General features: G+C 46.3%; 1 protein-coding gene across 25 annotated transcripts in view; it reads left to right on the forward strand.

Moving 5' to 3' along the window:
- Positions 1 to 16,156, forward strand: part of EML1 (EMAP like 1) — a 210,519-nt gene that overhangs the window by 47,583 nt on the left and 146,780 nt on the right. For 12 of the 25 annotated variants that reach the window (XR_012416101.1, XR_012416103.1, XR_012416104.1 and 9 more), the window contains exon 1: positions 10,635 to 10,765. The exons of 9 other annotated variants lie outside the window; for them this stretch is intronic. Coding sequence is in view for 5 of the 16 variants with exons in the window: in XM_045396971.3 (XP_045252906.1) it covers positions 10,699 to 10,765 (67 nt within the window). In the remaining 11 variants the exon portion in view is untranslated. Of the gene's footprint in view, positions 1 to 10,634; positions 10,766 to 12,503; positions 12,636 to 16,156 lie in introns of those variants that run through there. 4 more of the 25 variants (XR_012416107.1, XM_045396974.3, XM_073998178.1 and 1 more) reach the window with 1 other exon arrangement.

The raw sequence follows: 16,156 nt of genomic DNA on the forward strand, positions 1-16,156 counted from the left end.
TCAGCCTCCTGAGTAGCTGGGACAACAGGTGTGTGCCTCCACGCCAGGCTAATATTTGTATTTTTAGTAAAGAAGCGGTTTCACCACGTTGGCAGGATGGTCTCAATCTCCTGACCTCGTGATCTGCCCTCGTCGGCCTCCCAAAGTGCTGGGATTATAGGCGTGAGCCACTGTGTCTGGCCTCAAAGGAGTACTATTAATGAGCACCCAGGACAAAGGCCTAAACCCGGCTGTCCCAGGCCCTCTGGGATGAGTGGTTGCTCTAATATTAGCTTATTTGCTCTGTGGTTAGCCTGTGGCATGCCAGGAATTGCCATAAAACCTTATAGGCAACACGATGGAGTGAATGAACAAAATGCCCTGGAAATCCCATTGATTGGTGGAGATGCTACAGTTGGAAATTCATTTGTAATCTACTGTGGTGTCTGCACTATTGTATGAATTAGAGACAATTACAACGTCAAGTTTCCTAAATGCAAGTACTTTTTCTTTTCTTCTTTTTTTTTTTTTTTGAGACAGGATCTTGCTTTGTCGCCCAGGCTGGAGTGCAGTGGCATGATCACAGCTCACTGTAGCCTTGACCTCTCAGGCTCAAGCAATCTTCCCACCTTTCAGCCCTCTGAGTAGCTGGGACCACAGGCACATGCTACCATGCTTGGCTAATTTTCGTGTTTTGTATAGAGATAAGTTTTCAACATGTTACCCAGGCTGGTCTCAAACTCCTGGGTTCAAGGGACCTACCTGCCCACCTTGGCCTCCTCAGGTGCTGGGATAACAGGTGTAAGCCACTGTGCCTGGCCTGCAAGGACATTTTAAAAATAATTAGCCAAGCAAATATTGCTTTTAATTTCCCACTTCAGATACTTCAAAATATGTAAATTCTTTTGCTAGAGTCCAATCATTAGGAACACTTTTGGGTAAATAGCCTACTGGGTTTCTTAGATAACAGAGTTGTCCTATCCATTTGAACTATTAACAGATTATCTGTGGAAGGGTCTGAAGTTCATGATTCTGCAGTGTTGACATTGTGTAATAGGATAATGAAGCTGGAGAGGCCCTTGATAAGGCCGTCTTTATCACATAGTGCTGTTTCTCGGCCAGTGCCTCTCCCCCATCCCAGCCCATCCAGGCCCGATGACACAAGGGAAAACAAGGAGCTGGCTTTGACAGGCTGACAACGTCTCGCCTTCATAAGATAAGCTGTAGAAATGCATCCCTGTGCAAGGCTCCCAGCCAGGGAGCTCACAGACTGAGTGGAAGGACATTTCCAACAGCAGGAATCTCACAACCAAAGCCCCAGGGGCAGACAATTGTGGGGTATTTGGGAAATGAAAAGCAGAGGGATTGACAGGGGCCAAGGAACCGGAAGAACTAGGGGAGCCATGAAGGACCCCGAAAGCCAGTCTGCATGGTTAGGACTTCGCTCTGCAGGCTTTTTTTCTTTTTCTTTTCTTTTCTTTTTTTCTTTTTTTTTTTTTGAGACGGAGTCTTGCTCTGTCACCCAGGCTGGAGTGCAGTGGCCGGATCTCAGCTCACTGCAAGCTCCGCCTCCCGGGTTTACGCCATTCTCCTGCCTCAGCCTCCCGAGTAGCTGGGACTACAGGCGCCCGCCACCTCGCCCGGCTATTTTTTTTGTATTTTTTAGTAGAGACGGGGTTTCACCGTGTTAGCCGGAATCGTCTCTCGATCTTCTGACCTCGTGATCCGCCCGTCTCGGCCTCCCAAAGTGCTGGGATTACAGGCTTGAGCCACCGCGCCCGGCCTCTTTTCTTTTTTTCAAATAGAGCTTCACTCTTGTTGCCCAGGCTAGAGTGCAATGAATGGCATGATCTCGGCTCACTGCAACCTCCACCTCCCAGGTTCAAGCAATTCTCCTGCCTCAGTCTCCCCAGTAGCTAGGATTACAAGCACATGCCACCATGACTGGTTAATTTTTTATTTTTAGTAAAGACGGGGTTTCACCATGTTGGCCAGGCTGGTCTCGAACTCATGACCTCAGGTGATCCACCTGCCTTGGCCTCCCAAAGTGCTGGGATTACAGGCGTGAACCACTGCGTCCAGCCTCCTTTTTCTCTAATAAGGAGAATAATCTTAACACTGGAAGGGATAAAAGAAACATCCCTGGGGAGAAATTGCCAAGAGCCTAAGAAAGGCAAGAGATGGCAAGAGACTGTTCGGTTACTGTGAATACATTCTCCAGGCCTCAGCAAGCCAGCTCTAATTTTGCCAGATGGGAGTCACAGAAAACTGGGAAGGGAAAAAAGGTCATAAGTTTCCAAAAAGCAGAAAAAGTTGGATTCTGGAAAATACAGATGATACATTTGATATTAATATTGGTTCTGAGCAAGAATTTTCACAGATCTTTGAAGAGCTAGTGTGTAAACACTTGGAAGGAAAAGTGGCGCCTGAGAGCCAAACCAACCTCGTTCCCTCTTTTTCTGTGTTATCAGACCAAATTTACAAAGCAATGGCGAAGCTCCTTCACAAAATCCTGTGGACAGTGAAGAAGAAAATAGGCTGGGTGAACGAACGGTTGGGGTGATTTCATTTTTAGACAGGTATTTCCAAAGCACTGAGAAACAGATCAATAGAGATGTGGCTGGGCAGGCATCCAGTGCCATACACAGGACTCTGCACCCCTCCCGTACTGCTAACCTGGTGATCAATTATAAGGACGAAGGAGACATTGAAGGGTGCATTATGGCACATTCACTGCTATGACAATGCCAGATTTAACAGTTTACAAGATTTTGGTTGGCTAAAATGATGGACAGAAGCCAACAAAATGGCATGTAACAAGGATAAAGATAAGTCTTGTCATTCAGTTTTTAAAATATTAATTAGCTCAGTACAGGATGGAGAAGATCCAATAGCAGTTCATTTTTAAAAGACTGATAGGTTTATAATTGACTGCAAGTTCAACATGGAGCCTACAGTCCACATCCTGGCTGCTCAAAAAAAAACACAAAAAACAAAACAACAACAACAAAAAATACACGCTTCAGTTGCATCAATAGAATTATAATATTCAAGTTACTAAAGGGAAATGCCACCCAAGTCGGAGTGCTCTGAGGTTACTGTATGCTGTTCTGAGTACCTGAATCTTCAGGATTCAGGATAAAAGGATCTGGTTGGGTGGGATGGACATCTCTCCAGACAAGGGGTCTAGAAACAATGTCACATGATGGACAGGGAAGAAATGGAGAATGTTACCCTGGAGATGATGTGGGTTCTCTTCCAGGCATTTGAAAGCCTATCATGTGTAATGGGCAACCACTTTTGTCCACAGTTCATTTGTTCACTCAGCATTTACTCACTGCCAACTACGTTCAATCTTGTGTCAAGCATGACGGGCATTAGGGGCATATAATCTCCCAGGAGAGACAGACTTGTACACAAGTTCCCACAAGGCAAAGCAGATTGGCACAAGGGCAGATGTACTCATGACTGCAGAGGCCCTGCTGATGGCGCAGCTCCTAGCCTGGCAGGCAGGGGAGGTGGGCACTCAGGACTAGGGCACAGCACTGGCCAAGGTTCAAAGCCTTCAAGTGCACGGCACGTCTGAGAGTCGTGAAGTGGAGTTTTCGGAGAGCACAGTGGGGCAGGGGGGTGTTGAATGCCAAAGATGGCATTTGCAGCAGCAGCGCAGACAGACTTGAAGTTCATGCCAAGATGTTTGCACTTAATATGGTAGGCAGCAGAGAATGAGAGGATATCAGTTAGCGCCTCTTTGGGTAAGTTAACCCTGGAGTAATGAAGCAGGGCTGGGTAAACCAGGACACAGGCTACTGTTGCAACGTTCCAGAGGAGATAGAAGCCAGAACCAGGTCAGAGAGAGATGAAATTGACCAGACAAAAGTAGGATTGGTGAAGAATACTTTGGCAAGGGCAATTTAGGATGAAAATAAACAACAATCTTTTCAATAATTGGAGTGCTTCAGAACTGAAAGGGGCAGAGTGACCATTTGTCAGGGATGCTGTAGAAACGACAGCTGCATCAGCAAATGGGTTGGAGACCACAGAATTGAATGTTCCCTTACGGTTGTCAGAATCAGTGATTACCTCTCATTTCATAGAGTAACAATTTTATCATGAGAAGCTAAATTTTATGTTTTAATATGAGTAGTGAATGGTGCCGCATCTGTGATCTGTGGAATAGCCAATTCTTGACTCTGAGATTCTTTTTTTTTTTTTTTTTTTTTTTGAGACAGAGTCTTACTCTTGTTGCCCAGGCTGGATTGTGGTGGGCACGATCTTGGCTCACTGCAACCTCTACCTCCTGGGTTCAAGCGATTCTCCTGCCTCAGCCTCTTGAGTAGCTGGGATGACATCCTGTCATCCACCATGACACCATGCCACCACCACGCCTGTCTAATTTTTGTATTTTTAGTAGAGATGGGGTTTCACCATGTTGGCCAGGCTGGTCTCGAACTCCTGACCTCAGGTGATCCGCCTGGCTCAGCCTCCCAAAATGCTGTGATTCCAGGTGTGAGCCACCACAACCGGATTGACTCTGAGATTCTATACTAACTGTACTGATCTGCTCAGACTCCCTTAAGAATGTGCCACCAGCTGGAGGCCTGAAACAACAGGAATTAATTTTCTCACAGTTCTGGAGGTCAGAAGTCTAAAACCCAGGTGTGGGCAGGGCTGGATCCTTCTGTGGCCCCTCTCCTTGGCTTGCAGGTGGCTGCCTCCTCCCCGTGTCTTCACTTTATCTTCCCTCTGTGTGCATCTCTGTCCAAATTTCTCCTTCTTATAAGGACACCAGTCATATTGGATTCGGGCCCAGCCTAATGCCCTCATTTTAACTTGATTACATCTGTAAAGGCCCCATCTTCAAGTAAGGTCACATTCTGAGGTCCTGGCGGTTAGGACTTGAACAGATTAATTTTTTGGAGGACACAATTAAGCCCATGACATTAACTGAAGGTCAACTTTTCTCTGCTCTTAGAGTAAAACCAGAAGCCCCTGACAGGCTCTCCAAGGTCCCATCCAAGCAGGCCTCCCGATCTCCTACCACAGCTTGCTTGACGTGGCCGCCCCTTGTTCTGCCCATGGCTGTTCTGGTAGCTTCTTTTCCTCTTTAGTCCAGTTCAGAGCCTCAGAAATAATTTGAAATCTTCCACCTAGCTTTGTTCCTTGGTGCTTATAATTTGTATTTATACGTTTATCTGTACAATTATTATATGTCCAAATGTCTCTTAGATTGTGACCGTGACCAGGCCTGGCGTGGTGGCTCAAGCCTGTAATCCCAGCACTTTGGGAGGCTGAGACGGGTGGATCACAAGGTCAGGAGATCGAGACCATCCTGGCTAACACGGGGAAACCCCGTCTCTACTAAAAAATACAAAAAACTAGCCGGGCGAGGTGGCGGGCGCCTGTAGTCCCAGCTACTCGGGAGGCTGAGGAAGGAGAATGGCGTGAACCCGGGAGGCGGAGCTTGCAGTGAGCTGAGATCCGGCCACTGCACTCCAGCCTGGGCGACAGACCAAGACTCCGTCTCAAAAAAAAAAAAAAAAGATTGTGACCGTGACCCACAACAAGAAATGCCTTGTATTATATATCGCAACTCAGCACACGTAGGTACCTTTTAAGTAAAGACCAATGTTTCCAGCACAAATACTCGTTCTTACTATGCTCAGTGCACTCCAAAATTGTCTATTCCATTTCATGTTAAAGACTGTGTTAGAATATATACAACAGCCAGGCATGGTGGTGTGTGTCTGTAGTTTCAGCTGCTTGGGAGGCTGAGGAGGGAGGATCCTTTGAGCCCAGGAGTTGGAGGCTCTAGTGTGCTCTGACTGCACTTGTGAATAGCCACTGCACTCCAGCCTGGGCAACATATGGAGACTATAAAATATCTCCCTAATATGTGTGTATATGTATGTGTACACACATGACATAAAAGTCACCATTGTAACCATCTTTAAGTGCACAGTTATAAAGCATGAGGATATTCACATTGTTCTTCTACCAACATCACCATTCATCTGCAGAACTTTTTCATCATTCCAAACTGAAACTCTGTGCCCATTAAGCACTCACTTCCTATTCCTCCCTCTCCCCAGCCTTCACTTTCTGTCTCTGTGAATTTGAAAACCCTAAGCACTTCATGTAAGTGGAGTCCTAGAATATTTGTGCTTTTGGGGACTGGTTTATTTCACGCTGCATAGTGTCTTGATACATTCTGATAGCATGTATCACAATTCCCTTCCTTTTTAGGATGAAATAAGATTCCACTCTATGGATGGACCACATTTTGTTTAACCATTCATCCATCGGTACTCAGGTTGCTCCCACCTCTTGGCTATTGTGAATAATGCTGCTATGAACATGGGTGTACAAATACCTGTCCAAGTCCCTGCTTTCAACTCTTCTGAGTATCCAGAAGTGGAATTTGCTATTTCTTTCTTTCTTTTTATTTTTTTTGAGACAGCATCTTGCTCCATTATCCAGGATAGAGTGCAGTGGCATGATCTCGGCTCATTGCAACCTCCACCTCTTGGGTTCAAGTGACTCTCATGCCTCAGCCTCCTGAGTAGCTGGGACTACAAGTGCCCACCACCATGCCTGTCTAATTTTTGTATTTTTAGTAGAGATGGGGTTTCACCATGTTGGCCAGCTGGTTTCGAACTCCTGACCTCAGGTGATCCATCCGCCTCAGCTTCCCAAAGTGCTGGAATTACAGGCATAAGCCATCATGCCTGGCCTCTATTTCATTTGGAAACTTGCCAATTATGACTCTTTAATTGACTTCATGGCCACCTGCAGTTTGGAAGGCACTGTGTTCTATGTGCTACATTCCCAGCCCCAAGCATAGGGCCTGGCACTGTGTAACTATTTTTGGAAGAGTGTTGGATTAAACAATAGATGCACAAGGCTGCACTTTTCTGGGTGATTTTTAAAAATTGCCTTTCTATGAATAAAGGCTACAGAGCTTTCACTTTCCTTTCTCTTTTTCACACGTTGTACAAATGCTGCTATTAATTCCACTGAACATTGTGGTTATATTGTCCTAGAGAGTATACATCATTTATTACAATGACAACATTTTTGCAGCTCAGGCTATAAATTATCTCACAATGACGTGGAATATCAGTCTGTTAAAATGTTTAGGCAAAAACATCACACATTATTAGTTTTCAGAGATTTTTCTTGAACTTCCCCCACAGATCTTTTTTAATGCTGTGTAGATTATACCTAATTGACTTAACATGCATATCATTGCAATTATTCTAAATTTAGCTTTTTTTTAGAGTAAGATTTTACCATTGTGGGAAAAACATAGCTGTTTAATACTCTAGGTTAAGAGAGTAATGACGATCTTTATCATCTCAAAAGAAAGTGGACTGAGTTCTTAATTGTCTTATTTGTAACTTTACTCTAGTGGAAATAATATCTTCTAAGAAAATCTCCAGCTCAATTTGGCAGCTGAAGTTTTAAATATATGTCTCCTTTCCCATGTCTAAATTGTGACCACCAAATATTACAACATTAAATATAAGTAATGCTAACATTCGTTTTTTCTTTTTGAGATGGGGTCTCATTCTGTTGCCCAGGCTGGAGTTGAGCTTTGCCCCAGCTGCGCTGTATGGAGGGCAGTGGTGGAATCACAGCTCACTGCAGCCTCAACCTCCTGGGCCCAAGTGATCCTCTCACCTCAGCCTCCCAAATAACTAGGACTACAGGCACACACCACCACATTTGGCTTTAAAGAAAACCATCTTCTAATTATTCATGATTACTACTTCCTTTTCAAATTCAGAAATGCCAATCATCCAACATATCCTAAAGTATAAAACTGCAAAGTGGAGTAGAGAGAGCATGAACACTGGAGTAGACAGAGGAAAGATGGGAAATGAGGACGATGAAATGGGCATCTGGGTGTTAAGTTTCACCCTTTGAAAGCCCCTTTTCCATAGCATCTACCTCTCACCTTAGAGAGGCAGAGTACCCACCTGTGCCATGCGGGGGCAAGGGGACACTTTACCTGGCCCTCTGCCAACTATCTTTGGTCCCTCCCATTTCCTTTCCCTGCCAAAGTTTTCTTTTTTTCTTTTTCTTTTTTTATTTTTTTTATTTTTGGTGACAGGGTCTTACTCTGTCATCTAGGCTGGAGTGCAGCGGAATGATCTTGGCTCACTGCAATCTCTACCTCCTGAGCTCAGGTGATTCTCCCACCTCAACTTCCCAAATAGCGGGGACTATAGGTGCACACCACCATGTCCGGCTAATTTTTTGGAGAGACGGGGTTTCTCATGTTGCCCAGGCTGGTCTTGAACCCCTGAACTCAGGCAATCCGCCCACCTCGGCCTCCCAAAATGCTAGAATTATAGGCATAAGCCCAGGGCTCAGCCTCCCTGCCAAAGTGTTCTAACATGCATGTACATGCCCTCTCCCTTTGATATCCACCAACCTACTGCATCGCCAGGGCGCTCCAGGTCCCCTGGGAACCCTCTGCCACCAGTCAGGAGAGCTTTACCCCAGCCTCATCCTCCTTGGCCCTTCCTGCAGAGAACTCTATGCAAATGCCCACTGGAAGCTCTCTGTGCTCTTAGCTTAGAGAGACAATGTCCTCTGCTGATTCTCCTGCCTCTAACCGTTGTTCCTTCGGAATGTCCTTCTCTCTCCTTTGTTGAGGCTATGCCCCAGCCCCTGTCCGATTTTCCATTCTCTTCTTTAGAGACTTCAGTTATAATCCCTTTGCTGACAACTCCCAAATCTCAATTCTTTCTCTCTAGTTGCTACAGGGCACTTCTAATTGGAGGCTGTGCTGTCCTCGCTTGACCTTCCTGTCTTTCCAGCTGTATGGTCCTATAGCAACTTCCCTCTGGCCCGCCCTTGGTGCCTCATTTCTGGAGCACTGCAGACATCCTGGGCTGTTCCAGCCACAGGCCGCGGCCCCTGCAGCCCAGTCAGCAGGCAGACCCAGCTCCCTAACACAGCTCTCATCAGTGGCCTGCCTGCATGAACCCTCCAAGCATCCCTCCATCTCCCAGCAGGTCTGGTTCAGGCTCCTCTGCAGCTCTTGGGGCCTCTCTTACCTGGCCCCTTGCCCTCAGTCCAGTCTTATTTCCCACTTGTCTGCACAATGTCTGCAGGCACCTTTCCTTCTTTCCTCACTAGCACTGTCCTGCCCACTGTCCTCCATCCACCAAGTCACAGTCAAACCCGCAGCACCTGCGGCCCTTCAGCCTCCACCCACAACGCATCTTCCCAATTAACAATCCTGCCAGGACAGGGATAAGGTCTTAAACTTCTCCCTCTGCCTACAGCGTGTAGCACCAGTCTTTACTAACCCATGTGCTAACCGTGCCGCACACAGAATGACAAAGTTCTGTCCCTCACCTGCCACCTACTGATGTCCAAGCCGGGCTTCTGGAAGGACAGGCCTCTGAGCCCAAGTGAGGCCTACGAGTTTTCCTAATTCTAACTTATTCAGTTCTTATTTCACCCACTGTATTCAACCTGCACAAGTTAGTACCTACAATTTCAGATTTTTGGCATGGAACTGAATTATGACTATGATGCAACAGGAAGTGTAAACGTTCTGCAGTCTCTTTGGGACCAAGCCCATTCTTGGGTTAGATCATCCATTTTATGTATTCTAATTTCTTGCTTCCCTGCTTGTTATTTGGCGCGTCTTTACTTACTTCACTCCATGGGAATAAAATGCGAACCATTAACAGCATTTTTATGTATATGGGCTGGAAAAGTTACAAACTCATGGATCTGTGTGTTTCTCCTACTGCGCTATTTTCTCCTAACTCTTGGTCTCTTTCTGATGTAGAATAAATACTGATTTCCTTAGTCCTGTAGCAAGTTAACAAGCCTGTAATGTGACAGATCTGTATCCCAGTGGCTGATCGTAGGGAAACCACAGAGCGATGTTTTAGCTGCGTCCAGTCCTCAACACTGCGGACTTCCAGCCTGGTGCCAGGATGGCCTCTCTGTCCCAGTGTGAGCGAAGGTTCGAGCGGACTTGCCAGTCCCGTGCTAATTCTCACTGAGGCAGGGCCTTGCTGCGGCGGAAAAACGTGTGGACAGAAGGGCACGCCGGCAGGATGTGGCCCACAGTGAGCCGCGGAGTAGAAACGGCCGAAATGCGCGGGCGCGTTGTCCATGTTTGGTCGTGGAGCTGCCCGCGAGCGCGGGAACAGTGCATCAGGAGCGGGTGGGCTTGGGCGTCCGCGGCAGAGGTTACCTCGGGCCCCCGCACGCCCGCTCTCTCCTGGCCTGGGTCTTTGTCCCCCCGCCCCCACAAGGACCGCCGCCGCGCCCCTCAGCCCTTGGGCCCCCGTGCGCGGAGGCGGGGCCTGGCAAAGCGGACGGCGGGCGGCAGAGGCGGCCCTGCAGCACCCAGGCCGCCCGGGCAGCGCTCCCCGCTGGGGAAGAGGCCGCAGGCGCCGGAGGCTCGGCCCGGCCCCGCCCCGCCACGTCCCCCTCCCGGCCCGGGCCCCGCAGCCGCCGAGGCCGCCCCCTCGCGGGCGGAGCGGGCGCTGGGCTAGCGCGGCTGCGGCGGCGGCGGCGGCTGCGGCGGCGGGCCCGGGGTTGCCATGGTAACCGGCAGCAGCAGCCGCCACAGCAGGGCCGGCCCCAGCGCCAGCGCCGGTCGCGGTCGGGCTCGACTCAGTGTGTGGTGAGCGGCGGCGGCGCGGCCGGGCCGGGGAGCGGGCGCGGCCCGGCGGCCTCAGCATGGAGGACGGCTTCTCCAGCTACAGCAGCCTGTACGACACGTCCTCGCTGCTCCAGTTCTGCAACGGTGAGGGGCGGCCGCGCGGGGCCGGGGCGGCGGGCGGCGGGCGGCGGGCGGCGGCGACGGCGACGGCGGCGACCAAGCCGAGGGGCCGAGGCCCGGCGGCCGCGGGCGAGGCCGCGCAAAGTTGTTACGGAGGGGCGCGCGGTCCCCGTTCCCGCCGCCGGCGCATTGTGCTGGAGCCGCGGGGCCGCGCCTCGCTCCGGGCCGTCCCGGGCTCCCCGCCGCCGGCCCGGCTCCCGGCACTGGTGCGCGGACCCCGCCGGCTACAACACCCGCGGAGCGCGCCCGGGCGGAGGCGCGTGGGGCACAGGGCGGCGGGGAGGCCCGGGAAGCATCCGCGTTCCGGGGAACGTGTTGCTTTTTTGCTTCCCAACTCACATCTGTTTGGAAATGACTGGATGAAGAACTCAGGAAACAAATCCTTTAATAACAAAACCCTCCTGCGAGGCTGCACGCAGTGTTTGGACCCCCAGAACCCATTCAGGTCTACTTTAATGAAATCATCACAATTTAATACAATCTAGAGCTTTTTAAATGGAAAGCCAAAGTGGACCTGGCCTCAGTGTTGCTTCTTATTTTGTTTATGGGATAATGATTATTTTTTTCTTTTCTTTTTGTTTTGCAATTTTACAGGAAGGAAACATTCATATCCACCAATATGGCATCTTTTTAAAAATATGAAATCCTACATGCTTGAAAGATTTCAGTCTCATTGGCAGAGTTGAAAAAGATTTTCACAGCACACTGAATATTTTATCAGAACATGATGTGTGATAATTCACGCACAAAAGTTAACCACACTTTTTTTTTTTTACATGTTGGGTTTATTGCTCCGTCAAAGGGCCCTAAAAGTTTGTTAATGGGGAAAAAATGTGTATTTGATAGAATTTGCTTAAGTGCAGTCGGAATAATTTTGAATTCTAGACCCTTTGACAACTGGAGCAATTTATTTTGCTATTGTATTGTGATTTAGGGAAAGTTTTCTTGTTATTCGACACCTGTTTGTCACTGTAGCAGTAAAGAGTGGAGAGTGTGTTGATTCATCCTCTGTAGTGGTATTTTTATCGCTGGTGAAATTTATCATCTTGTTCATGTTAGAATGTATACTCTGATAGCTTTTGCAGCTTATACTTTACATCTGAACCATTTGTGGGTCTTCATGAACTTAGCAATTCCCTCTTCAGTGGAATTAAAGAAAGTTTTTACTCTGTCTCTGAATTTAACGCCAGTTTCCAAGAGCAGAACCCCTGTGTTTTGGGGGCTCAGAAGGGGTTGAGGGCAGGTAGAATGTATTTGGTACGCCGGTGGTCCCTGGGATACTTTATAGTATAGAGTCATGGGAACCGTTTTGCTTTCTAGTAGGTTAGATTCCTCAATTAACATTTTGAATAGGTTCCTTAATTGATTTGTAATCAATCATATTCGAATTGTTATTTTTGAGCTAAAAAGTAAGTACAAACTCCTGTACGCTTATGGTAGAATTCTCCCTATGCTAGTTGGAAAGATATGTGGCTGAAATTTGTATTAAATGACTTTGAGACATCAGGTCTCACAAATTTAATCTGTGGGCATATTATTGACAGCTTGGTTTGCGATACGAAAATGAGCCTAGATATTTTTATTGGAGCAGTTGTTTGGGGGCCTGGTCATACTGTTCCTAAATAGCATTTGAGTCATGAAGTTGAGCTACACATCTATTCATGAATGTTTTGGTTTTCTGCATTTTCCTTTTCATTGCCAGCCTGGAGATATTGGCATGGTATTTTACTGGTGGTGATGTCCAGAAGAAAGTAAAAACCAGCTCTTATATTTTGTAGAGGTAACAGTTTAAAGAAAAGCCATCTTAACTAGAATCAAACAATAAGGTCACTTTGTAAGTATTGAATTACTTTTCTCAAAAAGTTCTCGGCTCTATATTTGTTATTTTTTTTAGGTTGTCTAATGAATAAAGTTTAAAGCAAGAGTGGCCTATGGGGCAGAAGTGAATGTTAACTGGTGATATCTTAGGCAACAGATGTTTTGATGTGAAACATTTTAAGAGGCTTTCATTAAGTGAAAATATAAATGAATACAAGTCAGCTAATTACTATGATGATTCAATTAAAGCGATGGGTCACAGAAATGCCATTTCACTGGGAACTAAATTAAACGTTTGGATATTTCATTAGCTACATTGGCAAACAATTTTTTTTAAATGAGAGACGTAGATTACAATGGCAAGACAGCAGCATAATATATGAATCATACATTTTCATATGTTGAGTATGCTTCATGCTGTTAATAGTGATAGAAACTAAAAAATCATGGTTATTGCTTTAGAAAATATAATTCATACATATTATTTGGATGACTGTCATAGTTAACTTCCTTCTGGCCAAATAAAGACAAGATCAAAATGTAGGATGTTGAGGCGGGAGGATTACTTGCAGCCAGGAGTTTGAGAGCAGCCTGGGCAGCATAGTAAGACCCCCTCTCTACAAAAAGTTTTTAAAAGTTGGCTGGGCATGGTGGCTTGAACCTGTAATCCTAGCTACTCAGGAGGCTGAGATGGGAGGATTGCTTGAGCCCAGGAGTTTGAAGCTGCAGTGAGCTATGACTGAGCTATGACTGTACTATAGCCTGGGTGACAAAGTGAGACCCTGTCTCGAAGAGAGAGAGAGATAGAGAGAGAGAGAGAGATGATAATGTATAAACGAGAAGGGGGAAAGATAAAAGTTTTGTTCTTATGAATGAAATTTTTGTCTTCTTTTATACTTTTTTCTTGGCGTCTCTCCTCATAATTTGTAATGGATATGAAATGCAAAGTTAGGCAGTATCTAGCCTCCTGAAAAGGCTCATCCTCGTCTTTCAGGAACTGTCTTTCTCATTTAAGCAGAAAATGTGTGCATTGTTTCCTTCAGAGTATTTGAAATCTGTAAAGTGAGCTAGAAATCACAAGCTTTTTTTTTTTTTCTTTGAGCCAGACCTCACTCTGTGACCTGGGTTGGAGTGCAGTGGCATGATCACAGCTCACTGAAACCTCAAACTCCTGGGGCTCAAGCTATCCTACCTCAGCCTCTCGAGTAGCTGGGACTACAGGTGCATGCTACCACACCCAGCTCACAAACTTCTTTTAATGCTGAAAAAAAAAAAAAAAAATCCCTGAAGCGTTTTGAAAAGTGAACAGTAGCTATCCTTTATAAGACAATTTATGATTTGGGAAATACTCTATATTTTCTTCAAGGCTTCATTTTGAGGTAGGTGGTGTTACCATCCTTCCTTTCTGCCTGAGGAAACGTAGGCTCAAAGAGATTTGGCAACTTTATCAGGCCACAGAACTAGTAAGGACTTGGATACCAGTCTGAATCTTTGTGTGTGTGTGTGTGTGTGTGTTAGTAATAGCTTTATTGAAATATTTACATACCATAAAAATGTGTTTTTAAACTGTACCATTAAGTGCATGTAGTATATTCACAGAATTGTGCAGTTGTTACCACTCACTGATTTTAGAACCTTTTCATCACTCCGGAAGAAACCCTAATACCTACTAGCAGTCATTCCATGTTCCCCCATTGCCCTCACCCCCAGCAACCATTAATCTACTTTCTGTCTTTATAGATTCTGGACATTTTGTATAAATGGAATTATAGAATGTTTGGTCTTTTGTTCCCGTCTTCTTTCACTTAGCATGTTTTAAGGTTCATCCATGTTGTAGCCTGTGTCAGCATGCCATTCCTTTTTTATGGCCAAATTATTTAATTTTTTTTTTTTTTTGAGATGGAGTCTCGCTCTGTCGCCCAGGCTGGAGTGCAGTGGCCCAATCTCAGCTCACTGCAAGCTCCGCCTCCCGGGTTCACGCCATTCTCCTGCCTCAGCCTCCCGAGTAGCTGGGAATACAGGCGCCCGCCACCTCGCCCGGCTAGTTGTTTTTTTTTTGTATTTTTTAGTAGAGACGGGGTTTCACTTTGTTAGCCAGGATGGTCTCGATCTCCTGACCTCGTGATCCACCCATCTCGGCTTCCCAAAGTGCTGGGATTATAGGCTTGAGCCACCGCGCCTGGCCTTTATGGCCAAATTAAATTCCACTGTGGAGAGATACCACACTGTTTAAATCTGTTTACTTGTTGATGGGTTATTTGGGTTATTTCCACTTTTTGACTCTTATCAATAATGCTACTATGGGCACTCACATGCACATTTTTGTGTGGACCTGTGTTTTCATTTCTCTTGGGCAGATATCTAGGAGCGGAATTGCTAGGTCATATAGTAACTCTGGGCTTAACATTTTTAGGAACCAGTCTGAACTTTTTGAAACCTAAATATCAAGCTCTTTTTATTATGCCTTTCTGATAAAAGAATAAATAAGTAAGGAAATAGATGAAAGAGGGAAAGAATTGGGAGCAAGTAACAAAATGTTGCTCATACATTTCTGTGAGTCCTTTGGATCCTTTGATCAATCACAGCTTACCAAAACGAGTCAGTGCACAACTGCATGTGGTTGCCATAGGTTATAAGAATCTCAGTGTGGCCGGACGCGGTGGCTCACGCCTGTAATCACAGCACTTTGGGAGGCCAAGGCGAGCAGATCACGAGGTCAGGAGATTGAGACCATCCTGGCTAACACGGTGAACCCCTGTCTCTACTAAAAATACAAAAAAAAAATTAGCCAGGTGTGGTGGCGGGCGCCTGTAGTCCCAGCTACTTGGGAGGCTGAGGCAGGAGAATGGCATGAACCCGGGAGGTGGAGCTTGCAGTGAGCCAAGATCGCGCCACTGCACTCCAGCCTGGGCGACAGAGCGAGACTCCGTCTCAAAAAAAAAAAAAAAAAAAGAATCTCAGCGCCTGAACGGATCTGGCAGGTAATCTCATCTCATGGTTTACTTTCTTAAGCCTTTGAGCTGTTTCTTCAAAGTAAAGGTTACCCAGGAATCCAACAGTAAAGCAGATAGATACAGAGCTGCCATAGCTGAAAGGGGAGAGGGTGGTGCTTTGGCCCTCCTTTCCTGCCCCCACCCCTCCAGCTTGAAATCTCTGCCCTGTAGGGGAAGCTGGAAAGGCTGTTCAAAGCTAGAAAGGCTGCTCAACCCGTGCATGAGCATTTTCAAGAGACTAGAAAGTAAATACCTCTCCAGGCAATCCATTTTTTGTCTGGACAGTTCAGACTGTCAGATCCTACAAGCAGTGAAAATTCAGCCGAAGTTCTGTCCCTTGGGTCCACAGAGAATAGGTTTAGTATCTTGGACATATATTAGGTCCTCACATGTTTGAAGACAATCATTATAGTTCTTTCTCACATCTTCTAGCTCTTAAGACGTAATTTAAATTTAATCATCCTGGTTGCCTCATCTACACCTGTTTCCTTTTGTCTATATTCCTCTCTTAACTTGATACAACTGAATGTGGTATTCCAGGCAT

This window comes from Macaca fascicularis, chromosome 7 (genome assembly GCF_037993035.2).
Source record: "Macaca fascicularis isolate 582-1 chromosome 7, T2T-MFA8v1.1".
NCBI lineage: Eukaryota > Metazoa > Chordata > Mammalia > Primates > Cercopithecidae > Macaca > Macaca fascicularis.